Source organism: Microcebus murinus, chromosome 19 (assembly GCF_040939455.1).
Source record: "Microcebus murinus isolate Inina chromosome 19, M.murinus_Inina_mat1.0, whole genome shotgun sequence".
In the NCBI taxonomy this organism is placed as follows: Eukaryota; Metazoa; Chordata; class Mammalia; order Primates; family Cheirogaleidae; genus Microcebus; species Microcebus murinus.
In genome coordinates this window covers 34,772,764-34,797,371 of record NC_134122.1, presented here as the reverse complement: position 1 = coordinate 34,797,371, position 24,608 = coordinate 34,772,764, and the positions used below count along the sequence as shown (strand labels likewise).

The 24,608-nt window shown below is 43.7% G+C and overlaps 1 protein-coding gene across 3 annotated transcripts in view; it reads right to left on the bottom strand.

Moving 5' to 3' along the window:
* The window catches only part of AUTS2 (activator of transcription and developmental regulator AUTS2), a 1,182,161-nt gene that overhangs the window by 66,177 nt on the left and 1,091,376 nt on the right, over nt 1–24,608 (bottom strand). For all 3 annotated transcript variants that reach the window (XM_012764364.3, XM_012764362.3, XM_012764369.3), the window contains one exon: nt 16,812–16,863. In XM_012764364.3, the coding sequence (XP_012619818.2) occupies nt 16,812–16,863 (52 nt within the window). The remainder of the gene's footprint in view (nt 1–16,811; nt 16,864–24,608) is intronic.

Sequence of the window (24,608 nt, the reverse complement as noted above, 5' to 3'; positions counted from 1 at the left end):
GTTCCTAAATAGGAGAAGGGGAATAGCAAAGGCAAAGGAATGAAAAAGGGAAATGGGACATCAAGCTACAGACTTGGGAGGACTGAACTCTTAAAAATTAAGAGATGTCTCTACTTTTATAAGATAAAATTCCCATATCCCAGGAAGATCAAGAACTTTACTTTTTAATATCTGGTCACTAAGCTAACTCAGCTCTTAAGTAACACCACCCCCTAAGTTACCTCCAGAGATAAGAAAACAGTAAAATGAGAAAAATCAGCAGAAAAAATAACAAGAATTTTACCTTATAGGGTATAACTAGCTTAGAGTCTAGACTTTTTCACATGTTTATGTTCTAGAGAATATTAATGATAGGGTAAATCCATGAACCTTTCAAGTTCCCCCACACCGGAACTGCATTACCAGTCAGTGTCCACCCCCAACCCCTAACCCCCACCGTCCACCTCCATTGTCAACAAGAAGAATTTTTTTTTTCTTTTTTGAGACAGAGTCTCACTCTGTTGCCCTGAGTACAGTGCCATGGCGTCAGCCTAGCTCACAGCAGCCTCAAACTCCTGGGCTCAAGCCATCCTCCTGACTCAGCCTCCAGAGTAGCTGGGACTATAGGTGTGCTCACCATGCTGGCCTAATTTTTCTATTTTCAGTAGCAATGGGGTCTCCCTGTTACCCAGGCTGGTCTGGAACTCCTGAGCTCAAGCAATCCTCCGCCTCAGCCTCCCAGAGTGCTAGAATTACAAGTGTGAGCTACCATGCCTGGCCAACAAGAGGCATTTTCAATTTCACCAAACCAAGTTCCCCACCCTTATCCCCTTTGGGCTGGGCTGGCCCAGTAGAAACAGCAAACAGCAGGAAATGGCAAGAACTCACTTTGTCACTTACCAGTCCCAGGACAGTTTTCTCCAATATAGAATATCTGTTTACCTACTTGGCTGGGCTACTGTATGATTTAAACAAACCAGCATGTGACAATCCCTGGCACACGGTACATTTAATACATGTAGGCAGCTTTCCATCCTTTCCTAAAAAATACCTAGTCTGGATCGTCAGACTCTCAATGTCAGAAGAGTTAATTAGATCAAGTAAGATTCAGACTTTTCCTTACTTTCTTTAATCAAGTCACTTAGTCTCTCTGGTTATAAACTAAATTCCAAAGTTTTTTTCGTTTTGTTTTGTTTTTGGTAAAGGAGCATTAATGGCCACCATTCAATCAAATTTGGAATAACTTTTAGGATGTAACATTTTAATTCATTTAGGCTCAACAAACATTATGTACACTCCTATTGTATATAAAGTACCCTGCTGGTTACAGTGGGGGAGGGGGTAAATTCAGAGAAATGGGGAAGACGACATCAACAATTTTAGTAAAGACAGACAGGCAGAATGCAGGAAGTGTTGTGGAAAGGTTCAAAGCTTGGGAAGGTGAGAGGGCTTCCTGGAAGATGTGGCATTTGAGCAGAGCTGTGAAAGGCAGGTATGACCTTAAATTTATACACACGTATGTTGTGTATAAACTCATTTGATGTGCCCTCTCCAGCAGCTGTCTAATGTTTACACTTTTTGTTCCTCAAATTGATACACACAAACCACGTAGAAAAGGCTCAGTGAATTGGAAGCATGGGTTGGAACTATTAAAAATATGAAGAAGAATAAACATGCAAACAGAGAAGTGTACAGATTTATTTATAAAGCTCCTGGTAGAATACCAACTTCTTGCTCTGAAAATGTGCAATTAAAAGGAGAGAATTAAGCATGTATTTCGCCTTTGCTTTTATTGTATTTTGAAGGTGAGCAAAGAACTCTGATGAGGGAAAGCTCTGTTGTAAAGAAGAATTTCAGCCAACAAATAGGAAATAATGGTAGAAAAGTCACCCTTTTGCCATCTCTAATGAATAACTGGATCAGGCACGCATCATCAACAGATGAAACCATTAAACGAAAAGGTGACAGGGAACTTGATAATTTGAGTATCAGGTTGCCACAACGTGAACTTACTGAGTAATTCTGACATCACTAAAACTGGGACACCCAGACACTGTGTGTTCTTTGATGTGAGGCAACAGGAGGCTCACTGTAATGCCTATGAAGATTTTTTTGACAAAAAGTCTAACCTGAATTTAATCTAAGCTCTAGGACCAACTTCTACTTACAGGAAAAACGAGGGACAGAGGAACGAGCTAAATGATGCCACGAGGGCTTCAGAATGTGGGGCAGTCTACAGGACAGCTGACCTGGTTCCTACAAGTCAATGACTTGAAAAGAATGGGAGGCTGGGGAGGGTGGAGTGCTCTAGATTAAGACAAGCTACATGTGTGCCTTGTTTGTATCCTTATGGTAACACATCGTGTAAAATGACACTGTGAGACAGTCAGGGACATGGGATCATGGATGGGTCTCAGATGACACTGAGGAATTACTGTATATTGTTAGTGCAATGTGATTATGTAAGAAACATTTTTCAAGAGATGTGTGCTGAATATGTGGTGAAGTGACATGATGTCTGAGACATGCTTTAAAATAGTTCAGCAATAAAGAAAAAAGGGCAGACAACACCCTAATTAGCCTTTCTATCACCTAAAAATAGTTGTGCAAAATCTTGATAAATATGAATCTGGATAACAGGTATATATGGGGTTTGGGTTTCATTTCTATGTTCTCATTGCTTAAACAGGTTTGAAAATTTTCATTTTTTAAAAGAGCTTCTGATTCATGAAACAGTTGAATTCACTTTCATGTGTAAATTTCATTTTACAAGTAAAAATACATACATTTCAAGTCTTTGAGCTATTACTCGATTCAGACATTCCCTATTGGAAAAGGGAATTCCCTATTTTAAATTTAACATATGAGAATCTTAAATTGCTCTCAGGGAACCAAAACCATCAGCATCACCTGGTCACTTGTTGAAAATGCAAGTTCCTGAACCCTACTTAGACCCACTCAATCAGAAATATCTGGTGGTAGGATTCAAGAATCTATGTCTTAATAATTCCTCCAGATAATTCTGATGCAGGCTAAAGTTTGAGATCCACAAATTTAACACAACCAGTCTTGGAAGATGCCTATTTTTGAAAGACAACTAAAAAAGCTTTACTATTTAGGTGACTTGCTGAAACATTAGGTAGGATATTACATTTTTTGGGAAAACTCAACTTAGACGTAATTTTACAGTCTTCAAACTTTGTAATATTTTACATGAAAGCCAAAAAAAAAAAAAAAAGATTTCAAAACATTGCTGCTCATCATTCTACAACCCTAAATAGTGCAGTTTAATAACGAATTTACACAGTACTTTGTTAATAAAATAGTTACCGATCACCACAGCATATTTGACCAGTGTATGTGTGTTTTGTGTTGCAAAAACCATGGCATGCTGGCATTTGTGATGCAGCATCTGCCAACCAGGAACTAGCTAGAACAGTTTGTCTTTGAGCGAGGTAGCTCTGCTGGTTACAGCATAACATTAGCTCAAGGTCATAGTTTCAAAATTCATTCAGATTAGTATGGCTCGAACTGTAGTCCCAGTATCCACCAATCATCCTATACACAAGTAGGCCTGTATACAAGGCTAGAGTGAGTGGAAGGATTGGAAATCCATGACGAGAGAGTCCAATAGTAGGTGCACAGTGTCACTTTAAACAGATCGGGTTCACTTCATATTTTAAAAAAAAAGCTGCCCAAGAACAAACAGACCAAAAGAGTAGGATCCTGTGGGTCACCTGAGAAATTACAAAACCTCATAGCCAAATTCTTCTTCCTTATATCTAGACCAGTGTGATCTGCATGAGAATTCTCTAGAAGGCTTATTAAAACAGACTGCTAAGCCCCACCCCTAGCATTTCCAATTCTATAGGTCTGGGGCGGGGAAGAGATTTTGCATATATCTAACAGCTACTCCAGATGTGGTTAGTGCTGACCCAGGAACCAGACTTTGTGAACCACCGTTCTAGACCCAATTCTGCCCTGAATTTTATCTAACCTACTCCTTTTAATGCTGAGTTCCTCATCAGCAGAAACTCTGCCTTTTCTATATTCTATGAAACTAATTATTGGTCCAGGAAACCCAATCCATGACATATCAAGAAGACAGAGAGGGAGCAGTGTTGAACTGAAAACATTCCCTAAGCACACTGGGCTCTTATTTCTGCAGCCCTTTCCCAGAGAAGCTCTAAAGGAACAACAGAGAAGACTTGGGGATAGTAGGGCGGGGAAAGAGTGTGTGTTTTAAGGCCAGTTTTTGCCACAAATGCAAATGGCCACCAGTACTTAGTACCCCTCCCTACAGTCTGGCCCCACCTGCCACCAAACACAGCTTCCTGCCTGCCTTCCACCCTCCCCATCTGAGGTTGTCAGTTGTTCACCTGTATGGAAATGACAGCCACTTGTCACGGTCTACATGAGAGGCCTCACTTGCAGCAGTAACTAGCATGCCATTTCCAAAGCTGTCATTCTCTGGTGTCAGCACAACCCACTGTTCAAAGATTTGTTCTGACATGAACCAGGCAGCGCTGTGACTGTTATTGCCGTGGACCCTTCTGTGCTCCGACACCGATGGCAGCTGCTCAGCACCCAGGGTTTGTTTCACCCAATTATTTGTTTGTCACTTGGAAGCCCAGGATGTCGAGCAGGTATTGTGGAGGTATTTTTGGCCTGATGCACAGGCAGAAAGCATAATGAGGCCCTCAGGTGAGGGTCTATTTTGTCAGTTAGGTGCTGGGATGATGCGCAGTGGAGAGAAGCCCCAGTAGCAATTAGGATATTTGAATAAGATAAGATACCTGGCAGGATGCTGAGAGGGCTCAGAAAGTCGGCCTTAACTTTTAAAACGCCAAAAAACCTTAGAGTAGGCAGTTTTCGAGTTTGTCCTGGAGCTAATACAGAAGGAGGAGGTGTAAAGCTGTCTTTCCTCAACCCGGAGGGCCTGAGAAGGAAGGAGGGAAGGCTCAAACCAGACATTACCCTGACCCCACGTGTGCTTTGGGGGCTGAGGCCCCAGCCAAACAGGGGTAACAGGTCAGTCGGTCAAACAGCAGTTACTCCTGAGAGGTGAGGCCAGAGGGGAAACGTGAGCCATCTTCTACCAGTTATCCCCAAGCTGCCTGTTTAATACGTGAGTTTCTCCTTCCCATGCAAGTAGAAATCAAATTGATACCTCACATCTTGGGACGAGGACATTATACAGGGCAATGTGGCCCTTATAGCCAACTACAAATAACAAAGCCATAGAATTTAGTTTATAATCTAATATGCCACCAGAGCACACAGCAGTAGTGCCCTGCTCTGAATCCAGGAATTTGTTTTCTAAGGTTCTCAACTGTCTGGTCTGCGACGTGATTCCTTTCTCCAGCTCTCAAACTCAGAAAGTGAGGGAGACAGTCTAGACAAGCGCAATTCTCCTAAATAACACACCACGGACTTGGTAGCAATAAAATTAACCTAGTTTCTCTGAAAATCCACTCATGATATTTGTCTGTGTCACCTCTTGGGGAATGGCAAGACACTAAAAGTAGTATTTCTTTTTCTTACTCTAAGACAAACTTTTCTCCAAGAGACACTAAAAGACTATGAATAAAACTAAAATCCGACAAACAACAAATACAATACTGAGAGAATGAAGTTGAAATTATCATCATCTTCTAGCAAAATAAATGTAGGAAGATTGCTTCACTCGAGAAGACCTAGAATAACCTGAAGAATCAGAGCTCTGATGAACTGCTTGGGTGTATGAGAGCCTGCTGACAGCTAACGACAGATGGGAGGTGGTGACATTCTTTCCATTATCTAGAATGGCCAGTCCAAGCCTCACTGCAATTCACAGTGGTAAGATGAGTCATCTCACAGTGAAAGAAGTTGCCAGGCAGTTGTCCCTGGGGTGCTCTTAGGCAGGGACTTTCTCTGGTACATAACCCTTGCCCCCACCCTCATCTAACCCATAGCCATCCCTACTTAGGAAAGGGTGGAACTAATAGTCACTCCACTTGAGAAGTCAAGTACAAAGGAACCCTAAGTACTTTTATATGCAGGGGTGTTTTATAAACATTTACTGAGCAGATAAAACATCTCCTTTAACACCATGTAAGATGCAGACAAGGAGGAGGCTGCATTGTTATTCTATTCTGGAGGTTAATACCTTAATACCCAACAGCTGGTATTCAAATTGCAGCACAGCTCACTCTCCTCTCCTCCCTCACCCCCAAGGCTCAACCCCCTCTTAGCTCTAAGATCTTTCTTACAGAGATGCAATTTCCTGCAGAGGAAAGAGGCTTATTTTTATTCACAAGTTCTCACAAGATCAGGACTGAAGTCTTGGCACTGGCTACAAGACACCACTCCTTCCAAATGCCAAGCATTCATAATCTCATTCACAGGTATGAAGGAAAATATGTGCCCTCTGCAGAAGCTTCAGGTTCTGAGAGGGCCTAGAACATTCTAATACAAATGTTGGCCTTTAGATCTAGAAGGAATCCTGGAGTCCATCCCACTTTCTCATGTTACCAAATTACAAAAACTAGCCAGACAGAGTGATTTGCTCGAGGTTACTAGTAGCCATCACTACCTAGACTTAAGCCTGGGTCTTCCATCCCACCACTTCTTTGTAGTATGCCTACCTGGCAAGAAGTTAAGCAACAGTGAGTACAAGTTGGCAAATTATGTGGCTCTCTACATGATGACATACTCTGCAGTCTGAGGGCTGATCTATTTCTGGTTTGCTGACCCTTCGGGACTCACCTTAGATCAGCTTTTCCTCTTAAGAAGAATCTTATGGCTATTTTTTAAAAATAATAAGTGAGTGACTTCTTTGCCATTACACCACTTAAAAGGTCTTTTTTTCTCATTTTAAAAATATGTTTAAACTCTTTTGCTATTCTGGTAGTATGTTTATTACCTGTCCACTGTCATTGTCTCCAGAGCCTGTTATATGGTTTACACTCAATATTTTGTTGAATTAAAAGAATTAATTTCAATATGGCCTCCAGGTTAAGCCAATTGAAGGAAGAAACAGAATAACCATTCATGTCACTTATTTAACAGCTGACAAATCTGATATCAGAAGAAGACTCCTTGTCAAACCAAAGTTTATGGATAAATTTTACATGTTTCAACAAGAAGGAGTTGAGCTTTCGGGCAGAGGAGCTTTACTATGGAAAAACCTTTCCTAGCTATAAACAGATAATGAGAAAATGATGTAATCTTGGCTAAAATTAGGTTTTAGTGTTACTCTGCTGAGAGATGTGAAAGGTGATAGATAAGAGGGGGAAAATGTTTTCCAAGTGGCTTTTAAGGCATCCAAATATAACTGCCTCCCATATCAGTCTATTAACGGGCACACTTGAGACATTTCCCTCTTCAAAAGGACTCTTAGAAAAGCAATGATGTGCTCTCAACCTCCTCCTTTATAAGACAAGGTTTACGAGGGTCAGAGAAGCAGATTGCAGCGCCCACAGAACACCACTCCCTATTAACAGCAACCCCCGCGGCCAGCACAGATTTGGGGCCTCATGCTTATGTCATCGTTGCTAGGGAAATGCCCATGCTTGAAATTCCTAAGTCATTTCTAATAAAATCTGGCTGAAAAGTAAAGATCAGTTCACTTACAGGAATAGGAATGAGTATGGAGAGTGAGGAAACTGTGGATGCCTTAATCTGAGCCATGCTACAATGTAATAGCCATGATGGTTTTGGCCACACCTGATCAGATAAGGGCAGACATCCTGGGGAAGTCCTGGATGAGACCCTCCATCACCAAGGTGGAGTTCCCACAAACCTCTAAGGAACATGAACTATCTTGGGAAGGTATGGGGGGAAAAGCCCTAAGGAAACGTTCATCTGTTGGGGTGTCCTCCCACAGCACCTAGCTTTCCCCACCACCACCCTGTTTTGTCTTCCCCTCAGTGAGGGCAGGGCTCTTTTTTATTCTAGTCTTTGCTATATCCCCAGAGGAGTCAGCTGGACCTAGTTCCACCACTTATGGTGTGAGCTTGGGCAAGTTACTTAATATCTGAGTCTCAGTTTCCTCACTTACAAAATGAGCAAATTACAAAGAAAGTGCTCGGAATAATACCTGGCAAAAAGCAATGCCTCAATAAATGCTAGCTATTCATATTTAGCTTTAGTTTCCTTACCTACAAGATGGAGATGCTATTTCTAAATTATTTCCTAAATAAGAGTTGTTATAAAGATTAGATGAAATAATGTATGCAAAATTCTTAGCATATAATTTAGTTCAAAATACAGTACAAGTTAGGCTAAGTACTTTATGTACATTATCTCATTTAATCCTCACAGCAACCCTAGGAGATGGGTTTGCTTATTCCCATTTTACAGAAGAAAAAACTTGGTGCTGAGGTCTTTTAAATAGCCCAAAATTCCACAGGTAGTAAGTGGTGGAGCTAGGATTCAAATCCATGTCTGAGTGAATCAAATCCAAAGCCCAAGTTCACTACACTAAAACCACTACAATGCACACTACTTTGCAGTTAAGTTTTGTGAAAATCATGCTTCCTATGATTAATTATGCAGAGCTAAACACCTGACCAGTTCAACAATTATTCTTTGCAGACCCTGAGAGTCATTTTTGTACTGTACAGCAGCTTTTGCATTAGTCCCTCAAATATTGCTGGTTTAGCCAGCAATAAGCTAAACCAAGTAAATAATAAGGAAGCAATTAACGTCTTGATGACTTACCAGATCTAACTTAATATAAACTCCAAGCAAATGGCTATTAGTGAAACAGGTCTCTAACAGAAAAGCCTACTGATTTCACCAAGGCTATGCAAACCACCCCCACCTCATCTGCATTAACACAGTAAGAAACAACAACTTCTGATTTATCACACTTTAGGGCATGGGCTGGTAGCAGATCACATCACTTGTACAGCGTTGGCTTTCCTTTACTTCCAAAGCCCATTCCCTGTGGATTCCTCTGCTCTTGTGCTCTTCCCTGTGGGAGGAGTTTACTTCCCACTCAACTGATAGGCTTGGTCATGTGACTTGCTCCAGCCAATGGGATGGTTGGAAATGCCACATCCAAGTGGAACCCTGAAGAGGCATTCTTTGCTTCTGTCTCTGCTCTTTTCCCTTTATCAGAATTACCATGATGGGCACTGCTCCTTTGGCCTGAATGCCAGAATAAAGGCAAGGAGAGGTCCAGGTGATCTGCAGCTGACACTTAATATAAGACCTTTGTTGTTGTAAGCCTATGAGCTATTTTGTTATTGCAGCAAAATGTGCAAAAGCAAACAGAGACCCTATGAATTGCTGTAGAGGAGCAAAAACATCTCTCAACAACAAGCATGTACAGGTGTACTGCCGTATACTAGTAAATGCTTTGCAACAGAAATACACATGGGACATGGTGACTCTTCACCCCAAACTCTATCAGTGGCACGGTATTTATTTCCCAACTCAGTTCATGCTGAGAGGCTTGTACAAATGGAAAATTCTGTACATAAGACCCACAGAGACCTGAGAGAGCACCCCACAAGGGATTGGCTTCTTCCACTCCTATCCACAGGTTTCAGGAGTTGGTGAAAAATCATTTCTAGGAGAATCAGAGGCATAGCCTCTTACGGCCACTTTTCTTTTGGGAGGTAGAATGGATCTCCAAATACCAAGTTTGGGGACATTTTATATAATCAGGCCTTAGAATGTACTCTCCCAGTAAGTCCAGGCAAGGTCAGCCAATCTACAGAAGTCTATGGAATGGGGGCCAGCAGTTTAGAACCTCTGAATTCAGGAGACTCTGAAACCTCCTTGGTGAATTCACAAAGTGGCTCTTTAATAGACAGCTGTTTCTACTTTTTAAAAGCACAGACTGGGCAAGTAGGTAAAATACTTTGATGTTAGCTCCGGGCTAAATAAAAGACAGCTGAGCAAAAGTTCAGGCACCATGAAATTAATAAAATCATTGTTGCACTCATTCCACCATAGGTTCAGGAATAAACTGGTAAAAATCCGAAATGCACAGAAGAGCTTACTCGAGTGGGAATCAATCATTTTCTCCACTGAAATTCTCTGGCAGTTCCTTATACAGTATATTCACTGGATTCATAATTCACCAAAGGTGCTTCCTGAGACTGAGCACTCTGGGCTTTCTGAGTAATTGAGACAAATTTTGTTTGTTAAATAAATTCCAGGCTAGAGTGTATTTGACTTATGCACAGGAAAGGAAAGAATTCTTATGTAAGCTGCAAAACAATGGAGTTTTATCTTATCTGAGGAACTTATTGCGGCTTGCCTGTGTGTGTTTTACTGCCAAAATAAAATAAATTGAATCAGCTCACACATGATAACATGCTCTTTCCTAACTCATACTAATTGCTTGGCTAATTGATGTTTGTTGAACTTTCTCCATTTCATTGAGTGATTAGGTACAAAGCTAACAGTTGACATCTGTAGGCGCTTAACTGGCGTCTGTAATTACTGTTAATGTTAAATAATTGTTAGTTAATTGGAGTGGTAACTGACTGAATGGAATCCAGATTGTGAAGCAAAAAGAAACCTAGTTAAATAAACCTACATTTTCAGAGAAACATTTTTCTGCAGTTGTCAGAGACTAGAAATAATCCAGAGGCCATGGAACAGCCACAGGCTTCCTCCACACAGGTTCTGCGTGTCTGGTGGTGACCCCATGCATTTCAAAGCATTAACAGTGAGGAGGCTCTTTGTCATTTAACTTTCTCATTAGACTCTCAAGAACGAATATGAGATTTTTAAATTCCAGTTGTCTATTATGCATACGTATTACTTTCTAAGACAACCAAATACTACATCATTGGCTAAACAAAACACTAAATATGAATGGATTGAAGAGAGGCGGATAGATCATTCAAGTTTTGCCAGTATTGCCAAGTAACAGTGAAAATTCTTTCACAGGACAGCAGTAATCACCCAATAAAGTAAGCAAAGGGCTTTCTAGTGGGCTCAAAAGTAAACAGAGTGGTGTTTGAACATCTGACTAAAAAAGAGCAGAATATGTTACGCTGTAATCTACTCCCAGCCAGTCACAGGGACACTCAGGATGGAAAGTGACAGTACTGTCCAAGTTCTCTACCATCAAGATCACTCCCAATGCTCGGAATACCTCCCACCCCCTTCACTACAACTCCAGTGATGGGATCCAACATTTACCCAGATTCCCAACTACACGCATCCACAAGTCCACAAGACCAGGTAGTGGCTACTGGAAAAATATGTGAAGGGAAACACTTCTACATAACATAGAATATTTTTAGACCCTTACTGATGGTTTCAGGCTAACAGTACAAGGCATCTCGTTCTAAGAATTCTCTAGGAATAATTCCATACAACAAATTCTGTATGTAAGAACTGGCTTCTATAGGAAGGTCATTTCCATAACAAAGGGAGCTGATTGCCTGCTATTTGCAGTATGAGGTAGGAGGAGGGGAACTGAACTGCGCTACTCATAACTCCTTTGTCTACCACCAAGCACCAATTACCCTTCAGGACCATTTAATTCTCCAGACATTTCTATCTCCTAAAAACCCAAGGAAATGCTCTGAAATAGTACAAAAAAGGTCCAGAGGGAGAAAAATAAATGAGTGATAGTCCTACTTCCCCTTATGTGAGATTTAAGACATGACAAAAACACAACTAATTTACAAAGGCTGAAATTGGCTCAGTTCACTCTTGTGCACACTGGGAATGTGCTTTATGTCACATCCTCCTTACAACTAAAGTCAAGACACTACAAGGAATTGTAAAATGGTCTCCATATGTTCATTATAAAGGGATTTTAAACTCTAAACCAGATTTTTTTTCTTAAGAAAGCTATCCCACAGTCAACAGCATTATTTTCATGCGCAGAAATATTTTAGGGAAGGGGCTTTTCTTAAAAGCCTACAGTGGACTTGGTGATAATATGGTTCTTATCTTTTTGGTCACCAAACCAAGGAATTCACTCATGTCTAAACCTAAAGAATTAAGATGATATTGTCACCATTAAAGAATTTATTAGAAGCCTGGTTACTAAACTAGCACTATCTCTGGATAACTTGTTTCTCACCTGATCTCCTCAAATCTCAGGCAATTTTTTAGCCAGATCTTCTTTTTATGATGCTGATAAAACCATACTTCCAAAGATACACAAAGGCCCCTCTAACCTCATCTGTGACCCACCAACCAACCTCCAAAAGAGGCCTGTTGTGTTCCACTAGTTGGCTTGGTGGGGCCTGGAAGAGGCAAATGGTCCAGGTCCAGAGAGCTCAAGGGGCCCACCCGGCACTCATGGTGACTGAGTATGCACTAGAACTCCCAGGGCTGTTCGGACGGAGCTGAAGCAGGGTCCTGCCTATGAGGGTGAGCAGTTGCTCTGCTGCCGTTCACATTTCAGTAGACGCTGGGTGCTCACATTTCAGTAGACGCTGGGTGCTCACAGCATGAGGGACAGAAATGAGGGGTCTTGCTCACGCCTGTAATCCTAGCACTCTGGGAGGCCAGGGTGGGTGGATTACTCAAGGTCAGGAGTTTAAAACCAGCCTGAGCAAGAGCGAGACCCTGTCTCTACTATAAATAGAAAGAAATCAATTAGCCAAGTAATATATATAGAAAAAATTAGCCGGGCATGGTGGCGCATGCCTGTAGTCCCAGCTACTCAGGAGGCTGAGGCAGCAGGATCGCTTGAGGTCCACTCAGGAGTTTGAGGTTGCTGTGAGCTAAGCTGACACCAAGGCACTCACTCTAGCCTGGGCAACAAAGTGAGACTCTGTCTCAAAAGAAAAAAAAAAAACAGCAGAACAAAGACTTCATGTCTTTGACTCTAAAAAAAAAAAAAAAAAAATACCAGAAATGAGGGGCCTCATTCCTACCTGGATTATCCCCATCCCCACCCCCCAGCCCTTCAGAGATGCTCATTCAGCTGGGGACAGTTCTCCATGATGGCTCACTCAGGGGGCCTTTCCCCACCCCGGGCCCAGCTCTGCAATTTAAGACAAAGGTGAAGGGAAGAGAAGGAGTCACTGGGTAAAACACACCTCTTGGCCCTTCCCACTTTCTATCTATATCTTGCCTTGGTTGTAGGATGAATCCTGGGAAAGAGGGGCAAGAAGGGGCAGCAATTCAGGGCTTTTTCTCTTCACCTCACCTAGACCCCTGACCAGCAGGACTGGGGTCATGTAAAGAAGTCTCTATAAAACATCTGTCACCTGACTATTGTTCACCTTCCTCCCTGACAGGACTTTCCCTCTCTTCTTTCCTCCTCTAGTAGCTTTGCTCTGGAGCCATCTAAGAGTTTTAGAAAAGATTAATTATCTTGGCAGGATAATTATGTGCAGCAAAGCAGCACTCACTTTCTGCACTTTTGTCTATGTATCAAAGTGGCGAGCACACCAAGAAGGACCTAGAGTAGGTAAGAAAGGGTAATAAATACTGGCCATATTGAATTGATTGGAAAGCTCCCTTTAAGGACAAACACCCCAGAATTTGGGGTACAGATCCTGTTGCTCCTATAGCAATTCAAGCAACCAAACGGGTACAATAAGTCAGTCTTTCTCTGTGTCTCTGTCTCTCTGGGAAAATTAATTTTTCCTTTGGCAGATGGTTGAGTCACAAAGACAGAAGGATTCATAAAATTCACATGAACATCCTGTAAACATTTAAACACATAAAGATTAAATAAGGCAACCATGACCTTGATTAAAGTTAAACTATTTTATGTCTACATCGCTAAGCCCTGCAATTTGGAGGCTCAATTCCACACCTCTTTTGAAATGCTTAGTTCTCACTGGGCATGTTGTGTGTACGTGCAAGCACGTGCTGTTTAACTTGCTTTAAAACAGGAAATAAAGGGCATCAGAAGAAAGCGACCATTCGGAACACCTAAACACAAAAACCTTACTAGCGCTCCATTAAACTGGATGGACTCTGTAACATAGGAAAAGTCGAAATAAAATCACTGGGTAAAAGTGATATAAAACATACTCATTGTATTCACTTTGTTTCAACGCCTGCCTCTTGCCAATTAATTGTTTTATCCCTACCAGAAATGCTGGCCCAGGACTAGGTTTTGTTACAGTTGAAAATTCTGACCTGAAGAGGCTAAATGACTTACTCAAGCTCACAAGCAGCCTGATGGGCTTGGAGCCACAGCCCCTGCTGCTCCTGCCTGGAGCTGCATCTCCACACTGGGCAGCCAACATCAAAGCTGCCCCCCCCAGCCCCCCACCACAATCAGCTTGTGAGATTAGCACTGCCCTCCCACGGTGAAATTTTATGGACCAAATCTGCCCACCGCCAGGCTCAGCAGCATAATCTCACCAGCAGCTTAAAGCCACGCTCCTCTAAGGCCAGGATACTGCCAGACTCCTGAGAGCGAGAGGTGGTATGTAGCTTTAAACATCTGGAGGTGGAGGGATACACGTGTCAGCTCCCCTGCACTCTTGTTAGACTGTTCAATAAGCTGAGGCTTTGAAGATTTTCCCAGCAGTGTTTGTTACCTGGTGTAAATTTGCCCTTTCTTACAATGCTTTTTATTGCTCGTGGCTAAAGATATTGGACAAAGACAGGAGACCTGACTTTCAGGCAGACAGGCCGCTTTGCAGGAGGACTTGAACTTGATGTGCATGAAGCTGACAGTTCCTTGAAGGCCTTGTCAACCATCCATCCAGTAAACACTGCCACTACCCGGAGTAAAAACAGACCAAAAACCACAAGCATATAACAAGACTCTCTGCACCTGTCTTGAAGCAATTATTGACATTATCGCTACACAATGAATCCCTTTTTGAAGTTGTTTTCCTGATATTTAGCAGTTTGAATACTAATCCCCTTAACAAAACTGTCCCGTGCTTCCCCCCTCCCCACCCCCCTTAATCTCCTTCTCTCCAGGGAGGAAGGGGGTGCTGGATACCAGTCTACTTTGCAGCACCTGGATTTGCACTGATTCAGTCTCTTGTCATTCATGTTACCAACAGGAATTAGCATAAGGCATTAAGGGGAAACTCTGGAGGAGAAAAGAAAGGCCATTTTGATGGAAATAAGGGGCAAAGGAATAATCTGCCATCAACTAAAATGCTTATTTGTGTATGGTTTCCCAAGCAAAGCTTAGAAAAAGCCTATGTTGATTTTAGTGTATACAAAGAAACCTTAATCCTTTCAAGGCAACTAAATCACCCCCAGAAAAGCAGCTCAGAAGAAAGGCACCCTGTCAGGGGGATGACTATTCACAACCAAATAGATGCCACAAATCACACTCTGTAAGTAAACAAAAATAAGAATGTGGGAAATGTGTGATTGGGACAGGGAACAGGGAGGAAGAAGCAGGAGGAAGAGGCAGAGGGGAGCTGGTGCTCATCCATCACTCTCATCCGCCATGAGGAGAGACTCTGAGGGCAGTGGCGGTCAGGAAGCAGGTCCCAGAGTCAACTCTCATTGCAGGGCTGATCCCAGAAAGGGGAAATATGTTCCAAAGCTTTTTATAGCAAATTAGCAGAAGAAAGTCACATGTGGTGGGAGGTCCTGGGGGGTGTCACAGAAACATGGAAGCCCTACTTTTGGTGACCTGCCTTATTTCAGTCTCTCCTTCCCAACACCCTCCTTTTTCACAAATTCATTGAGCGGTAAACAATTATCCATTTTTACACATGAGCACTGCATGCTATGAATTGCACATATCTTCTTTTATTGGGCTTTTAGCATCATGGATAACAAATTTATACAAACTTTCAGTCCATCAAAAAATATGATGAAATATAAAACTGGAATACTCCATTATGCAATAAAAAAAGATAAAATTCAATATGACAGTAATTCTGAGAGTAACAGCAATCACATAAGCACATACACCTCAGGGGAACTCTAAACATAATGTACTATTTAAAATTGCAGTTGGTTCAAATTCCAAAATAATCTGGGAGCTCAAAATAACTGCACTTGGAAATGTCTTACTAACCAGCTAGCAAAAATGCTAGCCACGGCAACTACAGAATGCTGAAATGGTCTCAAATTTCACTTTATGGAGGCCCAAGTCTGTTCAAGTGCTACTAAGTATTGTCAATGTAACACAGAAAGAGATTGTCACAAAAAACACATCTCTGTTTACCAATTATCATGCCAGCCCCTAAATCAGGTTAGACAGTGGAAAGGGGAAGGCTAAGTAGCTTATATATAGTTTATATCATTCAAATTCTACACCTTTCAAAGGCAGGGATTAGAGAGTTTCCTAAATTTCATTACTTCCAACAATACTGCTACAAATGAAAACTGCCCAGAAACCCATCGGCAATGATTTAAGATAAGTTTTCCCTTAATGTACTGCTATATCATTAGCGTCTCTTACTCTAGATTGTGGTTTGCAAGAAATTAATGGGATAGTGCATATTTAAATTCTGCCCTCTTGCTCATTTATTAACTTTACAAAAAGCTCACAGCAGAGTAAGGCTTAGTTTATGACCATAATACTATGAATACTAAACATTCACTGGTTGTTACAGTTTGCAGTATACATCGGCTGTTTATATTTTTCCTACTGCTGGGTAGTTGGTAAGTAACAATAAAGTTAAGGCATGTTGAGAACTATTCTTCTTTAGAATAGTATCCTATATTAAATTAAAGTCACATAGATAGTGATGATTAGTTAAATCAATTTAAACAAGGATTCAATGTATTCTTTTAAAATAAACTGTTTTTTAATGCATCACACAAAAGCATGCAGATTCTGTCTGAAGAAAAAACAAAATATAAACAGTAGCTCAGAATGAAAAGAGAGAGACCATATGGTTTTTCTTCTTTCTTCCTAGGCAATGACATTGAAATTCATGTAAGAATAAGCCATTTCTCAGGAGAATAAGGAGTCTTACCTTTGTTTACAATAACAGTGTTGAAGAGTTTTTCAGAGCTGGCATCTGATGCCTGAAAAAGAAGGGGAAAAAAAGCATTATTATTGTCATTAATATTTCCATCACTATCATCATTACTATTATTTTAAATCAATTTACTACATTTAAAAAAACTTAACAGGGAAAGCAGCAATTTCCCCAAATCATCCATCAGGTGGTGCTAGTTGACTGCATGAGAGAGACCTGCAGTGCAGCTATTTGCTGGGGGAAAAAAACCTGATTTTAAAAATGTGTCCTTATTAGACACATTATCTGTGCAAAACATATTTCTATGAGATGATACACAAAGCAATTCAGCTCATTCACATAATGATTTTGCAATTTCGTTGACAGATTATTTTGGAAATGGTAATTTTTCCATGGTATTTGCAGACATGCCTATTTTTCAATTTTCTTTCACAAATCAGAAATGCCTATTATTTAATGCTAAGGTTTTCCTCACTAAAAAGTGCCAACCAGCACTCCCAGAAATTAATTTCTTTCAACATTTGTCTGATGACCCCAAAATTCCTGTCCCTTACAGTAATCAGGACGACCTTGGTGTTCAAATAGACGCAAGCAGACCTGCCCAAAAACCACCATGCACACTACCAGCGTGCTTTCTTTCCCATTTTCTAGAGATCATGTCTGCTAATTATTACACAGTAGCTTGAGGAAAGTGAAATAAGCCTGTTTAAACAGCAAGACTAAAGCCAATTTAAAATATATACTAATGTTTTGGAAAATAAACACAAAGTCAGTTTGAAGGAAAAGGTTGTAATGTTTCAGAAGCACTGAATATTTCCAGAACTTGAAAAATTAAAATTAAGCATCCCTACTATATAATTTGAAGATATATCTGCATGTAAAGTTATAATGGCCAAGCCACATTTATGCTGTTTTTGCTTCGTAACCCTGTGAGAAATCACTTATCTTTAACACTTATACATAGACATGCATATTCTGACAAAGCAAAGCATATTATGTTGAATATGTAAAAAGGAAATACAGGGAATGGAGAAAGGGGAATTTTGAAGTACAGCATATTCTGACGCTGGGGTTGGCTTTTGGGGACAAAGAAGAGATTCAATTTAGTCTTTCCATGTTATATTGACGAAGATGAAATATTTCCATATATATCTGGGAGACATGTTTTGGTTCTCAATGCAAGTGATACAGAAAAAACATAAAATATTTTACTGTGACTATTTTCCCCTTTATTTTAATTCTAATCTTCCTTCTGTAGGGGTGGTTCAGAAGATTAACAAATCAAGAAAAACAATGAATGCATGTACAAAACAAGCATTGAACTGCGTACATTTATACATAAGGTTTAAAATAAACCCTTGATAGATTTTTCCTCCTCTTTTGCAGGAATAAAAAAAAATACACTGAGGGGCCTTCCTGACTTCTTAAACAAAATTAAATGAAACTATATATAATGGTCACTATTCATAAAAATAAACTGCCAAAAAAGTATTGAATGGGGTGAAACAAGTTATACATTAAGCAGATCAAGAATATCGAGTTACAAAGCCAAAAATTATTTGAATGGGCTGTTACATTGAAATATTAAGTGAAATTTCTAGGAATGTGAGTTTCCCAGCTAAAACCTTAAGAGAGATGAGTATTTCACAATTCTTCAATGAAAAAGAGTCTGAGAATGGCTTGAAATTCTCTTGGAACGGCTGTTAAGTTTGTAGCTTAAAGAATAAACTTGAGCTGATATAAAGAAAAAAGAGTGTCTATTAAGCATTTTACCAAATTGAAACAACCCTTGAAAATTTTTGGATTACCTATAAATGAGTTTAATTGATCTAAAGATATATAAAAACAAATTACAGCCCCCAAATGCAAAAAGCATGGATAAGGAAAGGAAATGGTTCCTGATTAAGTTTTTATTTGCACCTGGTGTGTGTGTGTGAGAAAGAGACAGACAAAAAGAGAGGGAGAAAGAGAACACACAGGACAGAAGCCGTAGGTATATAGGGCCCTTGGTTCTGTCTTTCAGACCTTTCTTTGGCCTGCCACCTTTGTCAGCTCCACGGGCTATGCATGGTATTTTCAAACAACACTCAAGTGATCCTCATGTCTGAACCAAACTTAAGGATATGATTATTATGATGCCGACCAGTCAGTTATTAAGGAAATAAGCTGACAGGATATTCAGAGATGCTTAGGAATAGACTTTCAAATAAAAGCGTTTTGAGCCGTTTAATTTACTGATACATGTCACAAAGCTTGAAAAGACGCCTCTTGCAACAGGGAGGGGGGTTCAAAAAGGCCTCCGTAGAAAAACACCCAATGGGACTTTGGCTAAGCATAAAAGGATTCTGGATCCTTTCTTTCTCCCATCCAGTTGGTTAAAACTGTGGCCCACTGTCCTAAAAAGTCAGAAAAGAGCTTCGTAGTGGAACTACACGAATATGCTTTGCTTTTTCTCAATGAACTTTCCTTCTAGTCACGCTTCTAAAGAAAACATTTGTACAAATTATTTGACTCCTTGGGTCTTAATCTTGGGGGCGTTTTCATTATCACTGCTTTTAGGAAAAAGTCTGCATTTTCTTCTACTTCCTGGGCCATCTTCCTGGCAGTTTTTTTTTTTTTTTTTTTTTTTAAATCACGAACGAATAATGGAAACGCTGTGAGCCGACAGTTAGGCGAGTGGGGATCTTCCTTTTCTTGTTTAACACGGGGCGACCTTTACAGACTTTAAGATTTTACTCGCCATTTCGTTTTATTCCCCCCTCGCTCGCTTTTGGAGGGTAAGGGCACGAAGTGGCTGGATCTCAAACAGACCGAAAAACAAAGCTTTCTTTCTTTTGGCTGCTTTTTGGTTGCGGTGGGAGGGAAGAAGTTATTTTCAATACTAAAAAATCAGTAGAAGCCGTAGTTGGCGTTTAAAGAAAAGTTAAATAAGTCAAACCGACAGGAGGAGCGAACGCGGGGAACCAGGAAAACGAATAAAAGCCTTCCGTGTAGACGGGGTGGGACGCAGCGGCTCCCGCTCGGGGTCCACCTTAATTCCCTTCAGACGCAGCCCCCGGGGCCACGCTCCGCACCCGCGCCGGCGGGAAGAGGGACTTTCGAACCAGAGAAAAGAAACCTCTTCGAAACTTAAGCGCAAGTTCTTTCAGCAGCTGCCGACGGCGAGCCCAGACCTCCTTTCGCTTCCCTTGGCACCGCGTGCGGACTGGGATCCCGACCTCCGCGAGGGAAGCGCGACCCTGGGAACAAGCAGCGCCGCGTCAAGGCTCCAACCCGAGCGGGCGCGGGCGCAGGCCCCGCGTCGGGCGGCCCCCGCCCGCTCCCCGCAGCTGGCCTCGGCTGCGGCCCCCGGGCCCTCCCGGGCACGACCGTGCAGCTCCAGCCCCCGCGCCGCCGCTCCCGACCGAGGAAGGAAAGTACAAAGGCTGGCGACCCGGCCGCGAAGGGGGGAGGGAAGGAGGAGGGGTGACGAAGGGGGGCTCCGGCGCGCCAGACGCGAGGAGCCCGCCCCTGCCACCCCTGCCCGCCAGCCCGGCTGCCGCAACAAAAGACCCCCGACCCGGCCGCCTCCCTTCCGACCGCCGGCCGCCGGCGAGCGAGCCGCGCCCCCAGGGCTGCATTACCTGGTCGTAAAGGGTTAAGCGGTCCTGTCAGCCCCAAGTTCATGGTTTGGTTTCTCAGCAGGGCTCCCGAAGGGTGACCATCAGAGAGCAGGGGGAACCACCAAAACGCACGAAGAGAAAACGCCCAACTCCGAGCGGGCTCCGTCCGCAAGTCTGTGGGCTCCTTCCCGGCGAAAGTCAGAGCGGAGGCACGCCAACCAAATCCGAACCGAGCGGCAGCCTCGGGCGGCCGAGAGCCAGCGCCGCGCGCACTCATCCAGCGCCGCCGAGGCCGGGCGGGCGGCGGGAGGGAGCGCGAGCGCCCAGGGCACCCGGCCCGCGCTCGCCCGCTGCCTCCGGCCGCTCCTGCGGCGAGCGGGGCCGGGCGGGCGCGGCGGAGACTGGAGGCGCGTCCCGGGCCGGCCGGCAGGCGGGCGACGCAGACAGGAGCGGCCCGAGCCGCCGCCGCGGCGCGCGGAGCTAAGAGCGAGGCGGCGGCGGCGGCGACAGGACAAAGGAGACCATGTGCGGAGGGAGGGAGGAGGGAGAGGGAGGAGGAGGAGGAGGGCGCGCGGCGGCGGCGGCTTCTCCCCGGCGGCCGCCCTGGGCTCCCCGACAGCCGGTCCCGCCTCTCCCGCAGCGCCGCGGGCTGACTGGTCCTGGGCCCGCCGCCGCCGCCGCGCTAGGGGGAGACGCTCCGGGAGTCCTTATTTTGAGCCGATCTCGCCGGCGCGCGGCGCGGGAGGCGCTGCAGCGGCCGAGCGGCCGGGTGGCCGGGCAGGCTGCGCGAGGCGGCGGCGCCTCCTGGCCAGAGCTCGCGGGCGGGCTGACGAGCGCCCGGGGCTGGCTCGGCTCCGGCCCGCGCTCGGCTCGCGGGCGCCTGCCTCTCCCGCCGGTTCACAGCTCAAGTGACCTCCATCGGCCGCCGGCGCCGCGGGTTCCCTGGCTGGACGGCAGAAGGAGGGGGCGGCGGCGCGGGGGCCCCTCACTCCGGACTTCGCTCCCCAACTGCGCCGAGCGCGCCTCCTCCAGACGCTCGCAGCTCTCGGAGCGGGACTTCCTCGGCGCGTTGAGCCCGAGCCGCCGGTGCCACCGCCCCTCCTCCGTCCCGCCCCGCGCGCCCCGCCCCTCGCCGCCCCTCCTCTCGGCCCCGGCGCCGGGTGGGCCCCGTGGAGGCGCGGTCCCCAGGCGCGACATCGACAGCTGTTGCTCCCCCCGCGGCTCGGGGCCCTTGGTCCCCACGGCTGCCTTCCCCGCGGGCGGGCGCGGCGGGAACTGCAACGCTCCGCGCCCTCCCCGCATTTGCCGCTTCCAAGATTGCGCCATGGCAGGGAAAGGCCACTAGGCCCGCAGCCTGGGGTTGAATTGCGACTAGGCCAGCCACATCTGCAAAGAGCTGGCTCTCTGGGCAGTTGTGAGGGCTCAATGAGAGACCTATGTAAAGGCCTGGCACATAGTAGGTGCTCAATACAAAATATAACCACACTGTTGAAAATGGAAGGGGGATCAGAGTTCAGATATTAGCACACAAAGGTCTTAACCTAACCTCCATTCCCACATCAGACAGAAAACGGTTAGGATTTATGAATAATTGAGTACATGAACTGGCCATTTACAAATCCTCTCCTCCTCCCAGTTCCTCAAATCCTCTGACATTTGTACACCTCACATCCACAAAAGTGGAGCTCGTCGTTTCCCCTGGCATCCACCAAATGTAGAGAAAGAATAAAAGCAATGCCAACGCCTCACTGTATGGGCAGCAATTATGTCTATTATCCTAACGTTTATCATCACTGTGTCCCCTGGAGCCCAGTGTAGTGCCTCAATGGTGGAGGGACTGAATGACCACAAATGGGGCACTCAGCAGATTCCCCCTCGTCCCCCCAGCAACCCACTCCCACTAGAACACACTCAGCTCCCTCTGTCCAGCCTGGTGGGCCCCCTCTGCAGAGCTCTGCCCTCCTTATCACTATCCTAACCACAGTGGTCCCGAAAAGGTACCAGGCTACGCAATGGGGTGAGGAAACCCTCAGAAAACATCTGGAGTTTTAATATGACACCTGCAGCTTGATGGAGTCTCCCTTCTTGGTACACAAGAAAAGCTGCTACAATTTTCCCAGTACAGGAAAAGAGAGTCAAGCAAGACCTAGGTTGCAACTGGGAGGGTTCTGGGGTACAGTGGGCACACTAGGGTGGGGTGAGTGGGACTTCCAGTTCCTGAGATCCCTCCCAATGCCATTACCTGGAGTGTGGCTGGGGGAAGAGAAGGAAACAGGCTCCGGAGAGCCGTATACCACATACAAATGACATGCAGACTGGTTTAAAGTAATGATGTCCATTCCTCACCTCTTTGAAGTTGCATATCCATCACTGTTTGATTTCATGGCACTCTTAAAAAACCTCTCAAGGGGGAAAAAGGGAGGTGCTGGCTGTATGGCATACTTGCTAGCCACTAACAAAATTAATTTTGGAAGTAAGAGGCCCTCTCTCTCTATTTTTGTCTATCTCTGCATTCAGAGAAGAAAAAGCACCTCAGAAGGTATAGGTTTGGAGATGGATTTTACGAGATATCACAAAAATCAGCTGTGACCCTCAAGCTAGGGGACATTCAAGTGGAAGCTGTTTCTACAATATTAAGATAGCTCATAGGCAAACATTAAATTTTCAAGAAAAGACATAAAAATGTTATTCTTTTGGAGCAATCAAAATGGGATGGTTTTCTTATTCTGTATTCTAATCAGTATTACAGGAAGAAATCGCCGGAGTTCCTATCAAGCCCACTACAGGGTAAACAGACACACAAAGGTGTAGACAACTTAGCTGACCAACTGAAACAACCACTTGGCCTTCTAAGGTGCTTTTATCAGGTGGCATATCTGACAATTTTCATGCCTTGCATTGGATTTTCAGCAATGATAACGGGGATTAGGCCTCAAATGACAGGCTGGGCCAGATGTACACATGCCCCTGTATCTTGATTATCTGTAATCAGGAACCTGGAAACGCCAATAGCCAAGCTTTAGGAGAGTCCAGACCTCGCCCTCTATCACAGCCACATCCAGTCCTGTTCCCCCACGGTTCCCTGGCTCTCCCAGTCACAGCCCACCAGCACCCACTTTGCTTCATTTCTCAACCTGTCTCCAGAGATGTGGATGAGTCCATTCTGACTGGTTTCCAAATTGCTCTGTTCTCTCTGCTTTCTGGAAGGTAGGGGTGGGAATCAATGTTACAGTTGGAGGGGAATTAGGTACATGACAGCATCAAAAGTAGGAAGAAGGAAAAAAGGGGAAAAAAATTCTGGATAATTCACATATTAGGGAAAGGGATCCTGGTCAGAGATAAGACTTTTAAGAATCAGGAAGAAAAAACAATAATAAAAAAAAAGAAATCAGGAAGAATCTTTTTTTTTCCCCTTGAGAAACTTAACTTCCTTTATTCAAATTTTAATTTAAATATCCTAAGTCAAAGGCTGGAAGCCATCATGTCTGTTTTATTCAGGATTTAACATACTAAACACTAATGGCTTCTTAACATCACCTTCAGCCTCTGAACCATATCTGAGGAAAACAAGTCTTAGGAAGTGGCAACCCAAACAAGAAGCAAAAAGCAAGAATGTGGATTTGGTGGTCTTTCCAGTGTTAGATTAATAATTTCAAAAAAAATTATTAATATATGACCAAAGATGTTAGCCACGTTTATGACTAATCAGCTAAAAAAATTTTTTTTAGTGCTAAATATGGAGTCTTCTTCCTCAAATCTCAAAATATGTCTAAAGATAAACTAGGTTTAAAACCTGGCCAGGCATGGTTGCTCACACCTGTAATCCCAGCACTTTGGCAGGCTGCAGCAGGAGGATCACTTGAAGCTAGGAGTTTAAGACCAGCCTGGACAACAAAGTGAGACTTCATCTCTACAAAAAGTAAGAAAAATTAGCTGGAAATGGTGGAGTGCCCCTGTAGTCTCAGTGACTGGGGAGGCTGAAGCAGGAGAATTGCTTGAGTCTAGGAGTTCGAGGCTGCAGTGAGCTATGATTATACCACTGTACTTCCAGACTGGGCAACAGAATTGAGACTCTGTCTCTAAATAAATAAATAAACAAACACTAATGGAAATTCTTCTAACTTAATCTATAACTGCAAAATCTGAGATGTGATTAAATTTGTATCACAAATTACCAGATTTAAACAAA